Here is a 22,620-nt window from a genome sequence, read left to right as displayed (position 1 = left end):
GTCTCAATTGTGACATAAAGCAAGATTCATCACCAGCTATTTCAAATTCACACAAACTAAGTACATCGGTTTTGGTTCCTTCCAGAAAACGTGTCAGGCCTGACATACCTGCCAGTGCTCTTCTAAGTCTCTGACTTGCTGTCGAAGTTCTTTCAAACCCATAATGGCTTCGGCTTCCCTCAGCTTCACAGCAATGAGTTCCTCCTGAAGCCTTGCAATATTATTCTCATCAGGAAATGAGTTGTTCTTCTAAAGTCAGAGAAAAGTTGAGATTCTTTTAAATTAGTTGTGTAGTCCTGTCTGTATACACGTATACATGTGTAGAAGCCGGAGAATATGCTGTAGGCGTTAGCCCTCTCTCCTTCCACCATGCAGATTCTGGGGGATAGAACTCATCTCTATTCATATTCATATTTAAATATGGAACATATAGTTGTGTCAAAGTAACAAAGAGAACTGGCACACTTAACTAAAGACATCAGAAGATGAAATGATCTCTCATTCTCATGGATTGGTAGAATTAATATAGTAAAAAATGGACATCCTACCAAGAGCAATCTACAGATTCAATGCAATTTCCATTAAAATTCCAACACAATTCTTCAAAGAAATTGAAAAATCAATCTTCAGTTTTGTATGGAAAAACAAAGTCCTGGAATAGCTAAAACAAGACTGAATAAGAGGAGAACTGCTAGCAGTTAAGCTGACTGCACAGCTATAATCAACAGCACGGTACTGACATGAGAGCAGGCACACTGACTGACTGAATCAGCTGAATCAACGGAATAACTGAAGATCAAATGTAAGTCCACAGACCTATGGATGCCTGATTTTTAACAAAGAATCCAAAACTACACACTGGAGAAAACACAGCATCTTCAACAAATAGCTGATCAAACTGAATGGCTGCTTAAAGAAGAATGCAAATAGATCTATATATACCACTGCCTAAAACTCAACCCCAAAGAGACTAAAGTCCTCAATGAAAAGACCAGATAGCCTGAATCAGATTGAAGAGAAGGTAGAGAATAACCTTGAACTCACTGATTTTCTGAATTGGTAGCCTTAAGGTTACGTTTATTTTCTTCCTAGCCACTCTCTCTTTAGATAGCGTCTTATGCACACCTCCAACTAAGCAGGTAGCTAAGACTGACCTTGAACTTCACTCCACATCCCAGTGCTGGGATTACAGGTGTGTGCCACTATACTTGGCTTTATGTGCTGCAAGCTGAACTCAGACCCTCATGCATTCTAAGCAGGCACTATACCAACAAGCAACATTTCCTTATTTGCTGATTCAATGACTAATACTCATAGTTCCTCACGTGTAAAAAACATCAAGTCCAATTCAACTCTTTAATAAGTACTTAACAAGTATCAAGCACGCCTCCCTCAGATTTAGAAGCAGGAACTATTTATGTAGTCTCTTACCTTCTCTATATCCAACACTTTATCCTGCATCTCCTTCAGTGCACACTGAGACTCAGCCTCACTCAGTCTGGCTTGGACCAATTCCTTCTCTAGCTGCAGCACAAAATCTTCGTTGTAGGTGGAACTGCATTTATGCTAAAGATTATGAACATATACTCAAATTTCATGAAACACAAATATGTAAATACATACAAAGAAAAAATAATGAAATTATTTTTCATTTCATTCAGTATTTCGAATTATTTCATTTTCCCAACAAATGACAAGAAAGGAAGGAAGGAAGGAAGGAAGGAAGGAAGGAAGGAAGGAAGGAAGGAAGGAAGGAAGGAAGGACAGAGGGAGGGAGGGAAGGAAGGGAGGGAGGGAGGGAGGGAGGGAGGGAGGGAGGGAAGGAAGGAGGGAGGGAGGGAGAAAGAAAGAAAGAAAGAAAGAAAATTCCAGTTATCATATTTTTTGGTTTTAGTAACAAGTTATTACATTCCTCAATGTTCATACAAAGTGCCTGTCTTTTTTCTGTCCACCTATAAACACAATAAGAATATATTCTGACTCTGTAGACAGACATGATCTGTACAACACAGTAGACATTAGCCTTATCCAACCACTTAGTCCCTGAGACCCGCATAATCCTTGCTGAGTGTGGTTATAAACAAAAGACTCAAACGGGTCTTCAGTGCTCATCCATCCCTTGAATTCAACCCCAACACCACCAGAAGTATAAAATTAAATAGACACATAAAATAATACAATGATTTTTATGTTGATTGCATGCTGAAATATTCTAAATATACTGAGGTAAAGAAAAAAACAACTCCAAAATTTAAAAGAGGTATAGAGAACAATCTCCTAACTGAACTGTTTTGGGTGAAGAACAGCTCTTTCTACTCTACATTGGGAATAAAATGGGTATCAAATTAAACTATTAAAAATGATCAAATGTTTTCATGAAAGCATTTCAATTTTATAAAACCCTTGGCATTCTGCCCATTTACCCAACAGATGTACAAATAGAGGCATGACCTCCTCCTAGACCTGGAGACTGAACCCAAGGCTTTGTGCCTAGAGTCCACCACTTGTAGGACTTTCGGGTCTTGGTTTGAACATAAATTTGAAAGAATCCCACTGTCCCAGGACACATCCCGGGAGGGGCACATTCCTTTGTCAGAGGACACTTGCTAGATTAACATTCAGAGGTAAAAGGGAGAGGCTGATTAACATTCTCAGACCATAGGGGAGGGAACTCACCTGCCTGGTAAGGAAGGCCCAGACACACTCCAGGACATTCATGGTCATAACCTGAGTCACCTAGAGACTGGACCTGAGAAAGTCAACCTTTGTGGTTTCCCTCATGAACTCTGTATAAAAACTGTTCCCAACTTTGGCTTGGGGGTTCCTCTTGTCTGTATATAGGGGAACCCCAGTATACTGGTTAACATCTTATCATCAATAAACCTCATGTTATTGCAGTGAGTCCCATCCGTGAGTGTTTCTGGGGGAGCGTGTCCCCTGGTTTTGGATCTTAGAGTCCAACACACTAAGCTACATCAAAGGACATCTTAGCCGCACTAAGCTGGTCAGATAAGACCTGAACTTGTTCTTCCTGCCTGTGTCCCTGGGCTTAATCTGATCTAAGGCACTTCAACCAACGTGTCAACTCTAGTCATTCTGGCTCTATTTATTAAAATAATACTTACAAAGAAAGCTCATCTGCAACCATCCTTAATAAACACCTTATCGAACAAAATATATTCTTTTGGAATGACCTCAGCCAAGCTAAAGGTACCATATATAATAATGAAATCATAGTTATTCTATGGATAACAATATTGATATTGTTAGCTCTTAAGGTGTAGCTCTGATAAGATCTGCTCAAGTCAGCTTGCCAAAATCCTGTATAAGGAAAGCCCTAAGAAAATACAAATTTCAAATGGCTCACATCAAAATTGAATCCTCCTCCACAGTAGAGGGCTGGGGGGAGGATTGGAGTCAGAGGAGTCCAGAACACCAGGAGTACATGGCTGACAGAATCAATGAAGCAGAGCTCACAGAGAGGAAGTGGAAGCATGAAGCCTGTATGAGTCTGCAGCAGGCCTTCTGCACACATGCTGTGGTTCTTTAGCTTGAGGACTTTGTTGGACTCCTAACAAGGGAAGTGGGGGGTGAAGAGGAACTTTGGAACACTTATTCCCCCCTCACATGGGAGAGGCTAATTAACACTCCTTGGCCTGAGGACACTTGCTGGATAAACAGTCAGAGGAGGAAGGGAGAGGCTGATTAACATTCCTCAGACCATGGGGGAAGGGAACCCTGCAACCTGCACCTGCAGGTAGGGGAGGCCCAGAGCACCTACTGCAGGACTGACCAACCCTTGCCACCTACAGACAAGGAAGGTCCTTGCCGCCTCATTCCCTAAAGACCAATCAGTTTAAAAAGTCACTGTTCTGCCAATCACATTGTGCCTAATGGCTGCTACCCCTAGAGACTGTAAAGGTCCGCTGAACAAGCTGTGTGAGGTCGCCTCTCCTTTTGGGATGCAGGATGGGCCCAGCACACTGGATCATTAAAAATTCCTCTTGCATTTTGCAGCGATCTCTCCACATGGTTCATTCAGGTAACTAGGTGGTAACTAGCTCTGCTCACTAGCATCTTACAAGGGTTTCTACGGCTCTTCTGCCTATTTGTGGGCCCTTTTTCCTTCTACTGGGATGCTTTGTCCAGCCTTGATATGAGGGTTATGCCTAATCTTCCTACATCTTGTTATGCCAAGTTTGGTTGATATCACAGGGAGGCATGTTCTTTTCTGAAAGGAAACAGGGAAACAGATCCAGGAAGAGAGGGGAGAAGGGGCTGGAAAAGTGGGATGGAGGGGAGACTGTGGTTGGAATATATAGTAAGAGAGAAGAACAGATAAATAAAATTTTAAAAAAGAAAGCAAAATCCTCAGTCTGTCAGAAACAAATAACTTCAACCATATACTAAAAACATTAAACTACTAGAAATAAGTTTTTATCGCTGGGCAGTGGTGGCACACACCTTGTGAGTTCGAGGCCAGCCTGGTCTACAGAGTGAGTTCCAGGACAGCCAGGACTATACAAAGAAACCTTGTCTCGAAAAAAAGGGTTTATCAATAAAATTTATCAACATGTCACAAACTGGATGACATACAGCTTGGTCTTTTTATAAACTGAAACACAGACACAGTGTTCTTACTATAAGAGGTTCTTAAAGACTGTATTTAATATTCAAATTAGTAACCTGGACATACACATGTTTTGTTTTTACTACATGACAACTACCACAATTATAACAGTAGTCAGCAGGGACCCATTTATTTTAGCCCACACATAAACAGGGAATGGCTTCCCTGTATTTGCATCAGGTTCTGTAAATGAATCTCTTCACGATTCTGTGATTCCAGCAAACCTTATCCTAAGGACATTGACAGAATGATTTCTTAGTAAATGGCTCTGCTTTTCGATCTCAAGTAGACTTCTGGTATTGTGAAAGCTGCAAATATAAGTTATGAAGTTCTCTGCTTCTGTCTTGAATTAAAAAAAAATTCTCGCCGGGCAGTGGTGGCGCACGCCTTTAATCCCAGCACTTGGGAGGCAGAGGCAGGCGGATTTCTGAGTTCGAGGCCAGCCTGGTCTACAGAGTGAGTTCCAGGACAGCCAGGGCTACACAGAGAAACCCTGTCTCGAAAAACCAAAAAAAAAAAAAAAAATTCTCAGAGATGAAAATAGGAAAAAAGATAATGACACAGTGAAAACTGAGTGTGTAGAGATATTTCTTATACAGAATGGCTAATCCTTTACCTGAAATAGAGTTTTTGAGATTTGAGAAATTTTGCATAGATTTCAAAGATCATCTCTTAAAATTACATTGGAAATTTAATTTTGTAAATTGGAAATTTTGTAAATACATTCCAAAATGCTCCAAAATCCAAAACTTTTACAACGTGATAATAGTACTTGAAAAGTTTCAGAACATTTTGTGTATTCAGAATAGGGATGCCCAATCTGTATAGTAAGTGAAAAGCTTCTAATCTAAAAAGGACAACCTATATAACTCTTTCAAGGGCTGGAGAGATGGCTCAGTGGTTAAGAGCACTGACTGCTCTTCCAGAGGTCCTGAGTTCAAATCCCAGCAACCACATGGTGGCTCACAACCATCCGTAATGAGATTGGATGCTCTATTCTGGTGTGTCCGAAGACAGCGACAGTGTACTCATAAATAAAATAATAAATAAATCTTTAAAAAAAAAAATAACTCAGCCGGGCGGTGGTGGCGCACGCCTTTAATCCCAGCACTTGGGAGGCAGAGGCAGGTGGATCTCTGAGTTCGAGAGTTCGAGGCCAGCCTGGTCTACAGAGTGAGTTCCAGGACAGCCAGGGCTACACAGAGAAACCCTGTCTCGAAAAAACCAAAAAAAAAAAACTCTTTCAAATACTAATTATACATAGTAAATGTGGACATTTGAATAAGAATGGCCCCTATGGCTCATGTACAGGTATGCTTAGTCACTAAGGAGTGGTGCTACCTGGAAGAATTGTAAGAATTAGGGATGTGGCTTTGGTGAAGGAAGTGAATCTTTAGGGGTGGGTTTTTAGGTTTCAAAAGCCTATGCCAAGCTCTGTGTGCGTGTTCGTGTTTGTGTGTGTGTGTGTGTGTGTGTGTGATTCAAGTACCACAGGACATGGGTGGTGGGCAGAGGACAATTTGTAGGAATTAATTCTGTTCAATCACCATGTGGTACCAGAGGCTAAATTCAGGTATCTCTTCACAGCAATAGAATACTAAGACAGTATTGTTCTCTAAGTTCAAGATATTATACATTCACCGAGAGATCATGCCTTTAAAAAAAAAAAAAAAAAACAGCCAGGTGCTGGTGGCGCACGCTTTTAATCCCAGCATTTGGGAGGCAGAGGCAGGTGGATTTCTGAGTTCGAGAGTTCGAGGCTAGCCTGGTCTACAGAGTGAGTTCCAGGACAGCCAGGGCTATATAGAGAAACCCTGTCTCAGAAAAACAAAACAAAAACAAAACAAACAAACAAACAAAAAACATAAGATACCTTATACATTTACATATCCTTTATAAAGGAAGCCATACAACTCTGGAACCTTCTCATAGCATTCTTCATAACTATAATAAGTAAGTGTAAAAAATGTAAAAAACTCTCTATATATCTCCATATAGCAGCAGTACCAAGGAAGAACAGCCTGAGCAATGCTTCTTAGTTAGAGTAAGTAAGCAGACAGTATTTACTGGAGGAATGAATTAACTTTAGGCTTACCTACAAGCAAATCCTGTGTTAGATAATTTGTGTTAGAAGGACAGCCAGGATACAGAAGTTAAGAATAAGTTCTGAACTTATTCTTAAGGCAAAATATGTAATAATACATGTAAATACAAGACAAAACAGTAAGACAGTATGACTGTCACATTCATAAGCATCTGAAAGAAAAAAACCATTACAAAAGTCAGAGTACTCCAGAGCAGGCTTCTGTAACATTCTGACCTCCTCTGGTACATGGCACCCAAAGATGGTCACAACATCCCTACCCTCTATGTCTGAAATGGCCAGGGATTTTGACTGTTGCTGTTGTTGCTGCATTTTAGCCAGGCATAGTGGATATGCCTATAAACTAAAACAGTTGGAAACTAAGAGGAGAATCAAACATTTAAAGCTAATTTGGGCTACAGAGTCACTATGTGCACAACTTAGTAAGACCATGTATCAAGACAAAACATAAAAAGAGGGCTGGGGGTACAACTAGGTAACAGGGGACTTGTCCGGCACGTCCACCCTGAGGTCAAATCCCAGGGCTATCAAAAAATACCTACCACTGAAGCATTATTTCCTTTAGATACCAGAAAAATTACATAAATCCTTTAAAATGAAAATTTATCTCTAGTTATTTTTAATTGCTGTTAATGACAAAGAAACGCTAAGAAAAAGATTCTCTAATGACTTTTTGTTATTAAAATTAAATAAACATTACATGTATACATGATATATTTAACCTTTAGATCAAAGTCAAAATAACCCTATTTTTTTAAAGGTTATCATTTTTAAATTTACATGCATATGTGTGTGTCTAAGAATCTATGGCATGTGTGCACCCCTCACAGACCAGAAGAGGGCATCAGAGATTCTGAAGGCAGAGCTACAGGCAGTTATGAGCAGCTAGGTGTGAGTACTGGGAAGTGACCTGGGTCCTCTGAAAGAGTGATGATTATTTGTAACTTCTGAGACATATCTCTAGCCCTTCAAAAGTACTTTTAAAAGTTCTGCCCAGATTTATACATACTGACCAATCTTAAGAATTTGTAAGAGGTTGAAGTGTGGCTCAAGGTTAGTAAATATGCTTAAACTCTGGACTCAATACATAACACCCCACCTTAAAAAGAAAAACAAAAAAACAAGATTACAAGATGAAATGTATAAAGTCACCCAGTGTGGACTTTTAGAAAGACATATCAACTATTTTCCAGTTGTATCAGGAAAACTGATCCACTGGGTAAGTCAGGTAGACAAACCCCTATGTGCTAGTAAACGCACGTTCTCAAATTATTTAGGAAAATTGACAACTTTCAATGATTAAGATAAGTCTTACACATTTTAACTTTAAATGAACATGGCATATCATTATATTAATTGCATTAAACTATTAAAGATCATATGATATGTTGAATAAACAAAAGTCTATGAACCTAGAGTCATACAGAAGGTTCTCATATGGGGCTAGGTAGGAAAAAAGGGCAAAGGGGGAAAGATAGGAACAAGTTCTTTCAGAAGAACACTAATGAGTGCAGAACAAAGCAGAGAATATAACAACTACCACTTTGGAAAATTAATGTAATAATTAACTTTACATGTCCTTTAGATAAGAGACATATGGGTTATATAAACAGAGCCCACCACATTGGTGAGTTCCATATTTATAGACACAACCTAAGGATGGAAAGTTTTACAAACAAACCCACATCAATTTTTTTCTTGATAGTATTTTCTAAGTAATATGGTATAATAACTATTTATCTGTTTATTTCATTGAATTAGGCATAAGTAACTTAGAAATATTTAAAGTAAACAGAAGGATGTGTAGTGGGTATGCACCAATATGATGCTATGCTATGTAGGAATTTGAACAGCCACAGATTTAAGTGTACACAGACGTTCCTAGAACCAATCATCCTACAGATACCAAGAAATAGCTGTAGTTATTCGGTTCAAAAGTATTTCCAACAGATTACTTAACAGTTGTAAAAATCAAGTCATATCTTTAAAAGGAAGGCTACAGTAACCAAATTTAAGCCTAGTAACCAAATCCAACACTGGTCTAGGACACAACTCAGTATCTGATTAAAAACAAAATGAATTCTACAATGTTCTCTCTCATCTAAATGCCTAATTGCATCTAGTTTATAGAAAATACAATAATACAATGGGAAAGGATCAGAAAAATTCAGAATATGAAATAAAACAATTGAGTCCTATCTGCAAAGGCCACTGTTATACTATCTCTCCCCCTTCTTTAGTAACTATAGACAGCAGACGAGTAACATCACTGATCATTTCAAAGACACAGTTTGTGGTTACACTGATGCTCTGGACTTTGTGTAGTTTTCTATTTGATTTCTGTTAGGTTACAAACTCCAGGAAAAATGGGTAAGGTACCTATTTCACATATCTAAGTGGACCTGGTCTCCCAGAATGCCTCAGTCCCAACCCTCCTAGATAGCACATCCTGTTCCCTACTCTGAACTCTCTAGTCCAGGGTGCTGAGCTGCTCTTCCTCAGCCAGCTTGCCTCAAGGATCCTATGTCCCTCTTCCAAGTGCTAAAATTACAAACAAACTGCTTCTCCTACCCGGCATTTTATCCCAGGTTCCAAATGCTCGAATGTCAAATGCTTTAGCACTGAACCATCTCTTGAACCCCTCTGTTACTAACATCTAACTGATGCTAACAGGGTCAAAGAAAATAATGTTATTCTTTCAATTTTTTAAGAAATCCAAGCACATTATATGTATATGAAGTATTAAGCATAATATTTTAAAGTTTATGACCAGAATATGTGTATTTATAGACATTCCACTCATATGTAGGAATTGTTCTTGGCTATTGTTGGCTATTATCTATTTTATAAATGCCCATGAGTTTGGGCCATAAAGTGGCAACAGAACTCTTTGGATTTTCTACTCAATAATGAGAGGTCACCAACTGGCTTTTACCAGTTACTGACATATTTAAAGATGAAAAGTATATTGGGGCTGAGAGACAGCTGAGTACAATTCTCAGCACCCGTATCAGGAGGTTAACTCCAGACCCAGCGGCCCTCTTCTGGCCTGTGTGGGCACTGCACACACATGTACAAATCTACACACAGCCACATACAGTACATATAATTAAAAACAAAAATTCTTTTTTTTTTGGGGGGGGGTCGAGACAGGGTTTCTCTGTATAGCTCTGGCTGTCCTGGAACTCACTCGGTAGACCAGGCTGGCCTCGAACTCAGAAATCCGCCTGCCTCTGCCTCCCAAGTGCTGGGATTAAAGGCGTGCGCCACCACCGCCCGGCAAAAAACAAAAATTCTTAAGGACTACCAATTGTTTGTCCACATCACCTGTTTTATCGGTTCAACACCAAAACCCTCTATCATTGGGAGTGCTGAATGCTATATATTGTTGTAGATTTGGTTTATTGCTTATATTATGTTAATTGGATTCCCAAATTACACATGAATTCACATGTCTGTATGTGAGATGCTGACCATCCCTGCCCCAAGCTGGTTCTAATTGGTAAATAAAGTTGCTAGCACCAATGGCTGGGTAGGGAGACAGAGGCAGGGCTTTAGATTTCCTGGGCAAGGGAACAAGGGGAAAGAGGGGGTAGCAGGAAAGGAATAGGATGCAAGCATGAGAGCCTCCGGAACTCAGAGAACCAGCCATGTGAGAATCAGGGAAAATGGCCCCAGGAGTCACTCCGCTGACTGGGTCTGGGGTAGCAGAGATGAAATATAAGATTTAGTAGTAAACAATTCAGGAATATCAGAGGGGAGAGTGAGTTAGCCACAGGGAGGCTTGGAAGTACCCACCCATTAGCTGCTTAGGACATATTAAAAATAAGTCAGAGCATTTTGGCAGGTGTCCAGAAGCACATGCACACCCGACAGGGAGTTTAGAGAAGCTTAACAAATTACTGCTTCAATATATTTCTAAATATACATAATCGTAAATGAGATAGTTACATCCTAGGAAGCAGGCACTGTTGCTGTTATGAATAGTCCTGATACAATTTGATTCTGAACTCTACTTTGATACAGATGCTTTGATTTGCATGCTCTACATTTCCATCTTTAATTTTTCCCCATCTTAGTACCATTCTACTGCTGTGAAGTAGACACCATGACCAAGGCAACTTATACAAGAAATCACTTTACTGGGGCGTTGCTTACAGCTTCAAAGGACGAATCTATGGTCATCATAGAGGTGAACGTGGGACAGCAGGCAGGCAGGCATGGAGCAATAGCTGAGAGTTGACATCTGATCAGCAAGATGGAGACAGAGAGGCTGGGCATGGCTTGGCGTTCTGAGCTCTTATTAAAGTCCACATCCCCAGTGCTACTACTCCTCCAAGGCCATGCCGTCTAGTACTTCCTGAACAGTCCACCAGCTAGGGACTAAGCCTATGGAAGAGCCTATGGGGCTCTTTCAAACCATCACATTCTGACTTTAATTAGCACATTTTACCCAAGAGTTGTGGGCAGACTGGCTCAATCTTTAACTCCTGAAAATTCACAATGGGGAAGAGTCTCTATCAGCTCTCAAGTTATACAGATTTCCAGAAGCCGTACAACAGCCTACTGTTCCTTCCAAATCTCTGCTACTGAATAGATGTCGCTCACCTACAGGGCCAACTGCTGTTGTTTAGATCCTTAATGTTCCTTCAGAGACAGGGACATGAAGAATGCGAAACCTTAAGAGATGGGGTGTAAGCCGGGCAGTGGTGGCGCACGCCTTTAATCCCAGCACTTGGGAGGCAGAGGCAGGTGGATTTCTGAGTTCGAGACCAGCCTGGTCTACAGAGTGAGTTCCAGGACAGCCAGGGCTACACAGAGAAACCCTGTCTCGAAAAACCAAAAAAGAGAGGGGGGGTGTATTAAAGGGGGTACACTAGGGATATACCCTTGAGAGAGACTCCATCTCTGCTTCCTGGCTGCCATGAGGAACAGAGTCCCACACCTAGACTTCTCATGATGATATGAATACTGCCATTGGCCCAAGAAAACAACTATGAACTGAAACCATGACCCAAATACAAATTCCTCCCTGAAAACTGACTTGCTCTACTTGATCTGTCACAGTACTGTCCAGTTAGATAATATGCCCACCTTATCCCTAGAAGTGACCACAGGTCTCTGTCCTCTTGCACAGCAAACAGAATTGTCCTATTCCAACATCATATCTTAAAATCATATAAAACCTTAGCTATGGGTAATAATAGCGCCTAGGACCACCAGTGGCCAAGGAAGCTCTCTTCTCATCAATCAGTGAAAACCCAGACACTACAAATTCCTATCTTCTCTATTTCTCAAATGATTTGGGGGCTAAAGTCCTACAAACTCTTGGCCAGGCTCCTTTTGGAGCTCATTTCTCTACTCCAGACCACTGACCTACTCTGCTTCAGTTCACACTGCATTTCCTCTTTATTCTAAAGACAAGCATACCCTGTATTAAGATATGTCTAAGCCCAGCCCTGAAACAGTTTACACTTGCTTCCCTCTGATCCTACCCTGATCATCTTGCTGTTTCAGCACAGAACTCTGTATGCTTCTATAAGCACATCTGTTTTTTAGTGTTTTTAATAGTGATGTTTTTATTATAGTTACATGTTTGCCTACAAGTATGTATGCATGGGAGGTACCCAAAGAACCCAGAAAAGGGAGTTGGAACTTTAATCACAAATGGTGGCAAGCTACTATGTGGGTGCTGGGAATCAAACCTGGGTCCTCTATAAAGAACAGGTGTTTCTACCCACTCAGCCACCTCTCCAGGCCCATCAGTACATATTTACTGAAACCACACTGACTAAATGTGTCATATTTTTTGTAAGCCTTTTCATTATATTAAACTTTTTTATTTGTTATTTAAAGATTGCAGCTGGGCGGTGGTGGCGCACGCCTTTAATCCCAGCACTTGGGAGGCAGAGACAGGCGGATTTCTGAGTTCGAGGCCAGGCTGGTCTTCAGAGTGAGTTCCAGGACAGCCAGAACTACACAGAGAAACTCTGTCTCAAAAAACAAAAACAAAAACAAACAAAAAAAAAAGATTGCAGAGTATAAAACCATTAGAATTTTTATAAGCAGTGGTAATGTTTATAAACAATGGAAACAGACTTAATTGGTAAATTTTATGTTGCATATGTTTTATCACAATAAAAAATACCACGTAAAAAAGAAAATGTATGTGATAATTAAAAGAAACTTTTAATCTGACTTACCATTCCACTTACAGAAAGTTCTAGAAAAGTCCAAAGTATTGAGGCTGGGATGAGGGTAGAAAATGAACTGTAACCCAGGACACACGGAGAGTGACAAAAATTGTCATTTTTATCGTGGTGACTACACAATCCCTCTACATTTAAACACACCAAATTACATACTTAAATTTCACAAATTATGTGGAAAAAAAGAGAGACTTGAAATGGTCTAGCTCTACTTAAATCATTTCTGAAACCAAACAAAAGTGCATTAAACATCAAAGATTACCGTTAGCAAAATAGGACTAAAGCCTAAAGCTCCTCACAGCATAGAAAATGCTACGAAGATGGCAGGAGTGGGTGGTGGCAGGAGGAAGCTATTCTAGAAACTCATTACCTACTTCTGAAGTGTGGATCTTAAGCACTAATTGTGACAGGTCAAACATTCATAAACTTGTATTTAAAGGAAGACTATAAGCAAACTAGCAATAACTGTACTTATTTCCTGTCACTGGCATATCTACTACTTTCAAAAGTATTTCTTTTGTCCAAAATTGCAATAGATAAGATTCTAATTTTCTCTCAATTAAAATCTCTTATAATTTTGCTACATATGACATTGGTAAGATAAATGTTTGAGTCTTAATTTGGAAGGCAGGACTAACTTTTGGAAGGCAGGACTAACTATCAATTTTGTGAGATCTTTCACCTTGTTCTCAATAGGGATTAAATGTTTGTAATATTTAAGAATTAATCTTGATTTATCATCTAAAATACTGGCTTTCAAGTAGGTCAACACATAATGTTCTTGAACATATTGTGCACATGGGCCGCCTAATATGCACAGGTGAGATGTAAGCAGCAAAGCCCTTTGACACCTTCTCACAGAAACATATTAGTCTCTTGATATACTTAACCACTGATATTTACTTTTTTCATCTTGATTTATGTCTTGACTGGAAAAAGTTCCGTTAAAGAACATACCAAACTACTTATAAAACTGTAGCTATTGCTACAAAATAACATGTTTGTCTTGACATAGCAAATTAACTTTCACCATAAAATAGATTTCTAAGAATTCTAAATGAAGCATAAAGAAGGCCATATTCACAAATCTAATTCTCACTGCTTTCTGTGAGAAACACATGTGTCTACACATGAAAGTCTGCTGTATCTCTCATTTTCTAAAAATACAATCTCTACTATTTCTACAATAATTTTGCAAGGCATTTTTAATATCTTAGATATAAAACTTGAACTTGGAAATTCACTTAAAACTTTATTCAGGATACCCTCATAGCTTTATTTCTATGATCTACAATTTACTACAATTTAAGAGATCATCCTCTTTGTGAGGAAAGGTAAATAAACTCTGAAATAAATATCGGCTTTCTCCTTGGTAAACTTCAGCTCCATAGTGCAGGTCTATTTGACCTTCAAAGATGAGTATGGAGGTTCTCTGTCACGTTTAGTCAGAAAAGCCTAAGTACATTCTGCTTGTTTTTGTCAACCCAGGTGACTCTGGCTGTCAACTGTCCTCTGTACACTTGGTTCACTTTCACGCACTGGTTTCAACATCAACTGTCATTTATGCTTCCCAGCTTTAACGCACTTCCAAACAAGCAGCACTCCAGTGACCACTCATTTCCACTTCATTTCTAGAATTCTGTTTTTCTGTTTCATGCTTTTTTATTACCTAAATTTCACATAAAGGCAGAGCTACTGCAGTTGTAGTCTCTTTAATATTACTTTAATGTACTCATTCTTCTTAACTGCCTTCACTAACAGAAAAGAAACTTCTATGGCTTTCACTGCCCTTTCTCCTTTTAGTCTTTAACTTTTGAATACACATAATGATGTTTCTTAGTTTTACTGAGTAAAAGTAACACCCACTTTGTAGTCATTGTATCTGCTGTTCTGGCTTTAGAATTGTAGGCTTTCTCTTTCTCCAGTTCCTACTTGAGAACAGAAGCAACAACTTCCTTATATAACAGCTGCTTTTCCGTCTAATCCTCACAATTCTGTTAAGCTCACCTTACTCTTAATGTGACAATGGGAAATTATGTCTAAATTTTAAAAGATACCCACGCCAGCTAGTTTTTATGTCAACTTAACACAGCAAGAATCATCTGAGAGGAGGGACCACCAATTGAGAAAATGCCTCAGTAAGATCAGGCTGTAGGCAACCTTGTAGGGCATTCTCGTAATTAGAGATTGATGGGGGAGAGCCCAGCCCATTGTGGGTGGGGTCACCCTTGGGCTGTGCTCCTGGTTCTGTAAGAAAGCAGGCTGAGAAAGTCATGAGAGCAAGCCAGTAAGCAGCACCCTCCATGGCATCTGCATCATGTCCTGCCTCCAGGTTCCTGCTGTGTTTGAGTTCCTGTCCTGACCTCATTCCATCATAGACAGTGCCAGGAAAGCATAAACCAAATAAACCCCTTCCTCCCCGCACTGCTTTTGGTCATGGTGTTTCATCACAGCAATAGAAACCCTGACTAAGATAATACTCAAGGCTAGCTGTACAATCAGTGGCTGTTCACACCTTTAGGTTGATGAAATTAGTATTTTTTAAGAATTATTTCCCCTGTGTGACAACTTGTCTCCTCTTCAAGTAAATCTAAGCATACATTCTAATCCATAACTCAATGGTCTGAAATAGGAAGTCCAAGCTAGAATATTTCATGAAATATAAGCTGTCAACATTATGAAAGTTTTAAATGCACATATTCTAAATTCTGAGTACTAAATTCATCTTTACAATTGATCAAAAACTAAATGTCAAGATTACCTCCTAGAAGAAAAAGCTCTGAAAATATACAAAGCACTGCACATTGCTTATTTTCTAGGACTTAGAGTATAACATAAAAGAAAATATTATCTATTTCTAACAAAACCAAAGACAAAAAGCACAGGAATCTTTATGGCCATAGTAGAACTTCTCTGAGTTACAGAACACACAGGGAATGCCTAATGGTTCACCTAGAGCTGTGCTTTCACAGTGTGACCTAAAGGGAAGGCAAGACAAGCTCCAGCAGACTCCTTACCCAGTGGCGATGGTGCTGGAGCTCCCTGATGGTGCTTTCAGCCTGCTCCAGCTTAGCCCTGGCTGCATCAGTCTGTTGTTTGATGGTGGCCAACTCCCGTTTTATGAGGTAGTTTTCCTCAGCCTCCTGGGCTCTGGTCACTTGTCCCTTAGGACATAATTGTTTTGTGTGTATAAAGCAATTTAGAAGACAGACTGCTTTGTGAGTTTTAGTTATTTTTTTGACATGTTAAAAAAAAAAATACCTCAAAGAACAGAATAGACTAGGTAATTAGCCAGAAGTTTGTTATTTTGCTCTAGCAAATTTGAGAAAACTAAATGAAAATTTCATCTGACAGTTTTAAGAATTCTTCCCTTAAATTAATAAAAAATACAATTCATGCAATATTACTGAGTTGTACATGCAGAAGTAAAATGTCAATGAACAGTGGTTAATGTCATAGAAACCACTGTTTGCCAATTAATATAAATACTTTAAAAATCAGGTTAGCTTTAAAACATACAGAGGTAGGCACCCAATTAATGATAATCTGTTTATCAAAACATTAAGTATAAAGCCATATGCCAGTCCAAAGAATTATTTCTAGAAAAATGCATGTAAAATTGCATGCATAAAGTATGAGTTTCTAAGTTTAGGATTCCTTAGAGGTTAGCAAAAACACTAAAAATAAAAATAAAAAACTATACCTGTATCAATCTATCTGCCAAGGAAGCACTTTCCTACAAAAGGAAAAATTTAGATAGAAATATAAAAGACAGGAAATCAAAGTGATAAAATTAGGAATAAGAAGAAACATCCACACCCAAATTCCATCTACTTTTTTTTCACTGTTAATTAAAATGGAAATTTAAATTAAAACTTATTTTAATAAATGTTTTTATTTTTAAATCTTAATAGGGACAGATTACAGATAATCGTGTCTCTAAAAGAGACAACTGTTTCATTACTTAGGACAAACAAGTATTTTTTTCTTGAAAATATATCTTTAAATCTTTTGTTTTCAGGCCTAATCATATCATCAAACCACTTCATGAAAGGGACAAAGGGATATGGGTCAGAAAAATTCTATTCGCAAACATGGCAGCAACTGGGTGTAAAGTCAGCACCAGAAAAAACAGGGAAGGAGAGCTGACAAGAGAAATTCAGAAAATCAACTTAAACTCTAAATAATCTAGGATGAACAATTTGGTTCAGGAATTCAACTGAGACCTAAATACTTAGAGAATTCTAAGGTTGAAGTCAAAACCTGAGGCCAGATGCCAGGAGAAAACAGCTACTCAACTTTCTAGACACAAAACCCAAACTATCTCTTAGATCCAAAGGTCTGATAAAATAGTGCCTTCTCTATGAAAATATCTAATGATGAAAGTCACTTAAGCTGCATATTTTACTGTAAGCTGGGTGCTTAGTGAGGGCAGGGAAATACAGATCAAAAGGACTTAATACACTCAATATAGATATACAATCATCAAAAAGTAAAATTGCCTTCCAAGCCGCTTCGAGACAATCTTATAAGAACTATATTTGACTTGGTATAAAGTATGCAACCATTACACCATCAACAAACCTGCAATGAATATCTTGCTCTTCTGCAACACTATTTAATATAAAATCATGAAGTTTCTAGAATAAAAGACAAACACTGCAAACTCTCCCCCTTTCTAGTTATTTCTCTTTTGGATATTTAGCTATGAACTTTCAGAGAGATTGTAAATACACTTGGTAGTATCGGGAGTGTCATATTCACACCACTCTGAACCTTTAGCTTTTTTTTTTTTTGGTTTTTCGAGACAGGGTTTCTCTGTGTAGCCCTGGCTGTCCTGGAACTCACTCTGTAGACCAGGCTGGCCTCAAACTCAGAAATCCACCTGCCTCTGCCTCCCAAGAGCTGGGATTAAAGGCGTGTGCCACCACCGCCCGGCTGAACCTTTAGCTTTAAAAAAGCTTCTGAATTTGGCTGTTTTCAATTAAGAAACATTCTTGTGTTGGTTGTTTTTGCTTTTGAGACACAGTCTCAAAAGGAGTATCCTAGATTGATCTGAAACTCACACTATACCTAAGGATGACTTTGAACTTCTGATCCTACTCCCACCACTGCCCAAGTGCTAGGATTATGAAGATGCAACACCATGTCCAGATTATAGTGCTGAGATTGAAATCAGGACTTTGTGCATGCAACATGCCTACCCCAAGAAGACTCCTAAATTATATTAACCAATTAATTCTTTTAAAACACCACTACAAAAGACACTCTATCAAAGGCACAATAAGAAAAATAGGAAAACTTTCTTGCTTTCTAGTTATGTTAAATGAAACAGGAAGAAAAAGCTAGTGAGCAGATATCAAGTCAATTCTAATAACCAAAGAGTTATAAAAGTACCTGGTTGAAAAACAACATGAAAACAGATTTTAAAGTGGGAATCAGTCACTTTGACTAACTGTAAAGCTGTTTGTTACACGCCTTAAAAGAAGCATCGCCATGTTCGACGTGTGGTAAAAAGACAGGGCACATTTGAAATTCATCTTTAAAACATCCTGTCTAAATGTACTCCCAACTAAGTCATACTTTTTAGAGGTTCTATGAAAAGAAAGTAAAGGATATCAGTACATTACTCCAGCACTAACTTCCAGTAAGTGTTTCTGTGGGTGTTCCCTAGTAATAGAGAGCACATGAGCTAGGGAAGCAGAGATCAGCACATCTTAGGTAACACACACTCTAAATTCTGTAAAGATTTGTTATAGTTAAACAATGATCATTCAACAGAAACTTGAAATAGTCATTTACTTACTTTTTCTAATGTTTCAATGCGCTGTTTTAAAAGCCTGTTTTCTGTGCGTAGCCTCTGCCAAGAAAAAAAAAAAAAAGTTTGCAAGGATTCTTGAGAGAGAAAACAACAGATCCCTAAGTAACGGTGTTAAGAATGTGCCACCCTGGGCTGGTGAGATGGCTCAGTGGTTAAGAGCACTGACTGCTCTTCCAGAGGTCATGAGTTCAAATCCCAGCAACCACATGGTGGCTCACAACCATCCACAGTGAGATCTGATGCCCTCTTAAAGGGTGTTTGAAGACAGCTACAGTATACATACATGTAATAAATAAATAAAAACCTTAAAAAAAAAAAAGAATGTGCCACCTTTTATAATAAGAAATGACTGTAAGGAACTGTTAGATTATCAAACACTGATTAAGAATACACTGCAAAGGAAACAATCATATTTGTCATTCCAGCTGAGACTAAACTTTAAACATTAAATGTAATGCATACATAGATAGCCTTTGTTTTCTCCATTTATAATGGCTTGTACTTTTTCTCTTAAGATTTATTTTAATTTTCTGTGTATGAGTTTTGCTTGAATGTGTATCTGTGTACCACATGTGTGCAGTGCCAAAGGAGTCCAGAAGAAGGTGCTAGACCCCCTTGGAAATGGAGATACAGACAGTTATGTGCCACCATGTAGGTGCAGGGAATTGAGCCCTGGTCCTCTGAAGAGTAGCTAGTGGTCTTACCTGCTGAGCCTTATCTCCAGCCTGGCTTATAATATTCTTATTCTAACATCCCTTGTCTCCTACAAAGCCTAACAATATAATTGGTATTCAAATATTAGTGGAACAAAGAATAAACTTGATATATAAATGCTCATAGGGAAAATGTCAAATTGTTGCTTAAACTATACCAATTTTCATTCATATTACAAATGCCACAGTACAAAAAGCCTTACAATCTATAAATATTGTGAAGCATTTACCATGAGTTGTTTCTAATTAAGAAAATTAAAAACTCTAACTACTAGTAGTTTCTTATTGTACAAAAAGTAAAATCAGATTTAAAAAAATGTTCAATGCCATTTGAATAACACAATTATTTAATGACAGACTCTCAATACTTATCAAATTTCTATCATCTGTTAAATCTAAATATTTCCACTTTGACAACTAATCTCTTCATATATATTTTATAGTCCATCAACATAATTTATTAATCCCATAAATTGATCCTAAATTTTATGTGTTTTTTTTTAAAGATTTTTATTTATCTTATTATGTATGTGAGTACATAGTCTCTGTTCTAAGACACACCAGAAGAGGGCATCTGATCACCTTACAGATGGTTGTGAGCCACCATGTGGTTGCTGGGAATTGAACTCTGGACCTCTGGAAGTGCAGTCGGTGCTATCAACCACTGAGCCATCTCTCCAGCCCAATTTTATGTGTTTGTGTGTGTGTGTAGTTATTTCCAGTGTTCACTCCAACTATTTGCAGTATAGCAGCTGCCACAAATTACAAACATTGTTAATAGTCTGGAAAGTGACACCACCACCACCACCACCCCCCAAAAATTTATTCTCCAGGTTTTCTAAATTATATTTTAACAACAAAAGGTAACATTTTGTTTATCTTAAAAGACTTAAGACTGTTAAATTTGAACCAGAAACACTGTACAAGTTAATTACAATAGAAATCATACTAAAATAAAATTTAGAATATTCACCAGGATTTCCATCTCCCCTTTAAATCTTCCATTTTCCCATAAATACTCCTTCTAAACAAAACAAGTGGACAAACAAAAAACACCTAACCAAATATCTTGATACTGTCTTAATTTTTAACAGCTTTTTCTTATTAATTATTTTATTTACTTACATCCCAAATGCTTCCCCTCCCAGCCCCTCCTTGCAGAGTTCTTCCTCCATCACCCTTTCCCCTTAGCCTGAGAGGGTGCCCCCACCAAAGGTATCCCCCAACTCTGGGGCATTGATACTGTGTTTAAATAAATCACTGTATAAACATTTGTGTGATGTGACTTCATAATTAGCTAAAAGGTACAACTGATTAATACACAGTACCTACTTCACTGTTAATACACACATACGCGCGCGCACACACACACATATTTTATGTATATGGATATGTACATCTGTACACCAGAAGAGGTCATCATATCCTGTTGGGAACCAACTCTGAGCAGAAAGCAGCTATCATCTTTGCAGCCACCTCAGGCCATATACGCTGACAAGAGACTTGTTTTCAACAGCCTACAACAGCTGAGCACACTCTGATAAACATCTTGTTTTTCTCACATATCTTGTTTTGTTGTTTAGAGCCCCCAGGTGCATGTGGTAAAGTGTCTTCAGCTGCATGCCTCTGCTTGTGCTTATATATACCCAGGATTTCCTTTCAGTAAACGGACTTGACCAGACCCTCTGTCTTGTCTCCATTCTTCCCATCTCTTGCCCTTCCATCTCCACTCTCTCTTGCTACCCTGACCCACAGACTGGAGCAGCAGCTCAGGCCGGGACAAAGTGGCCCCCAAACGTGGGGCAGAACGGACTGATACAATATCCCACGGGACTACAGTTGTAGACTGCAGTTACAGAGAGTTGTAAGCTGCCAATTCATACTAGGAATTGAACTCGGGTCTCTGAAGTGCTACTTAACTGTCAAGTACCTCTCCAGCCCCAGTGCACTTTCTTAAGGGTTACTTTTTGTTTAGACTGTTATGCACTCTAAGTCACTGCCCTAAGGATCTTTCTGAGAATGCTATTTTGATTCTATATTTACATGACTCAATTTTGTGTGACATCTCTTGAGACCAAGAATTGTTTGTAGAACTGTAAATGAAGATGATAAAATACAAGATGGCTCCCCATCCTCAGACACTTGATTGATTTTGCAGTTCCAAGTGTTCACATTTCGTGATAAGCCACACTCTATACCCACTCACCAGGACGAAGACTCTTCCTTCCCGCAGGCTCCCACGTGGGGAATGACCTAACAGTACTCACAGCTCTAAAAGCAAAACAAACTACCGAGCAGCAGTTTAGTAACAATGAAGGAGGAGGAGGAGGAGGAGACCTACACGGTTCCTCGGTATGAACAGATGTGCAAACCTCCAACAGATATGGACCAGCTGACAGAACTGTATGGAGGCATGCATAAAGGAAGACAGTTGCCATGAGGTGGGTTCTCTCGGAACAGGAGGCTTCTGAGGAAAACTGAGCCAAAAATGCACGCTCATTTAATTGAAGCCATTTAGGATCAAGCAGTATTTTATAGCCATGCCCAATAACAGTTAATGGTTACCATCTGATGTCTTACCAGGTCCAAGTCAAAATCAGACACACCTATCAGCTTTTAATAGAGGAAAGAATATATTCAATAAAGTTAGTTTATGTCAGCAGTTAACAGCATTTGCTCCTCTTTCAGAAAACTTGAGCTGAGTTCTCAGCACCCATGTGGTAGCTCACAGTCAGCATTAAAGCCAATGCCAGGGCTCCAGCATCCTTTCTGAACCCCAAGGGCACTAGGTGTATACATGGTGTACTAACATTCATGCAAGCAAAACATTCATACATAAAATAAAATAAGTAAATCTATTTTTAAGTTGTTGTATGGGGTGGACAGAGGACTGCAGGGAAACACATTAGCAGCCAAGTCTGATACCCTCAGTTCAATCCATGGTACCCATAGGGCAGAAGGAAAGAATCAAGTCCCACAGAGTCATCCTCATCAATAAATACATTAACTGTGGTGGTTTGCGTATGCTTGACCCTTAGGAAGTGGTCCTGTTGGGAGGTGTGGCTTTGTTGGACCTTTCTCCTAGCTGCCTGGAAGTTATCTTCTCCTGTTTGCCTTCAGAACAAGATATAACACTCTCTTGG

The 22,620-nt window shown here is 38.9% G+C and overlaps 1 protein-coding gene across 6 annotated transcripts in view; it reads right to left on the bottom strand.

Annotated features, from left to right (window-relative positions):
* Evi5 (ecotropic viral integration site 5) overlaps nucleotides 1-22,620 on the bottom strand; it is a 150,910-nt gene that overhangs the window by 59,362 nt on the left and 68,928 nt on the right. For 5 of the 6 annotated variants that reach the window (XR_003713233.1, XM_028782374.1, XM_028782377.1 and 2 more), the window contains 5 exons: nucleotides 18,750-18,803; nucleotides 16,647-16,679; nucleotides 15,961-16,107; nucleotides 1,432-1,566; nucleotides 109-249 (listed from right to left, as the gene is read on the bottom strand). Coding sequence is in view for 5 of the 6 variants with exons in the window: in XM_028782374.1 (XP_028638207.1) it covers nucleotides 109-249; nucleotides 1,432-1,566; nucleotides 15,961-16,107; nucleotides 16,647-16,679; nucleotides 18,750-18,803 (510 nt within the window). In the remaining variant the exon portion in view is untranslated. Of the gene's footprint in view, nucleotides 1-108; nucleotides 250-1,431; nucleotides 1,567-15,960; nucleotides 16,108-16,646; nucleotides 16,680-17,015; nucleotides 17,089-18,749; nucleotides 18,804-22,620 lie in introns of those variants that run through there. The other variant, XM_028782378.1, reaches the window with a different exon arrangement.

This window comes from Grammomys surdaster, unplaced genomic scaffold, assembly GCF_004785775.1.
Source record: "Grammomys surdaster isolate TR1022 unplaced genomic scaffold, NIH_TR_1.0 751, whole genome shotgun sequence".
NCBI classification, from domain to species: Eukaryota; Metazoa; Chordata; class Mammalia; order Rodentia; family Muridae; genus Grammomys; species Grammomys surdaster.
This window is presented reverse-complemented; position numbering and strand designations above follow the sequence as displayed.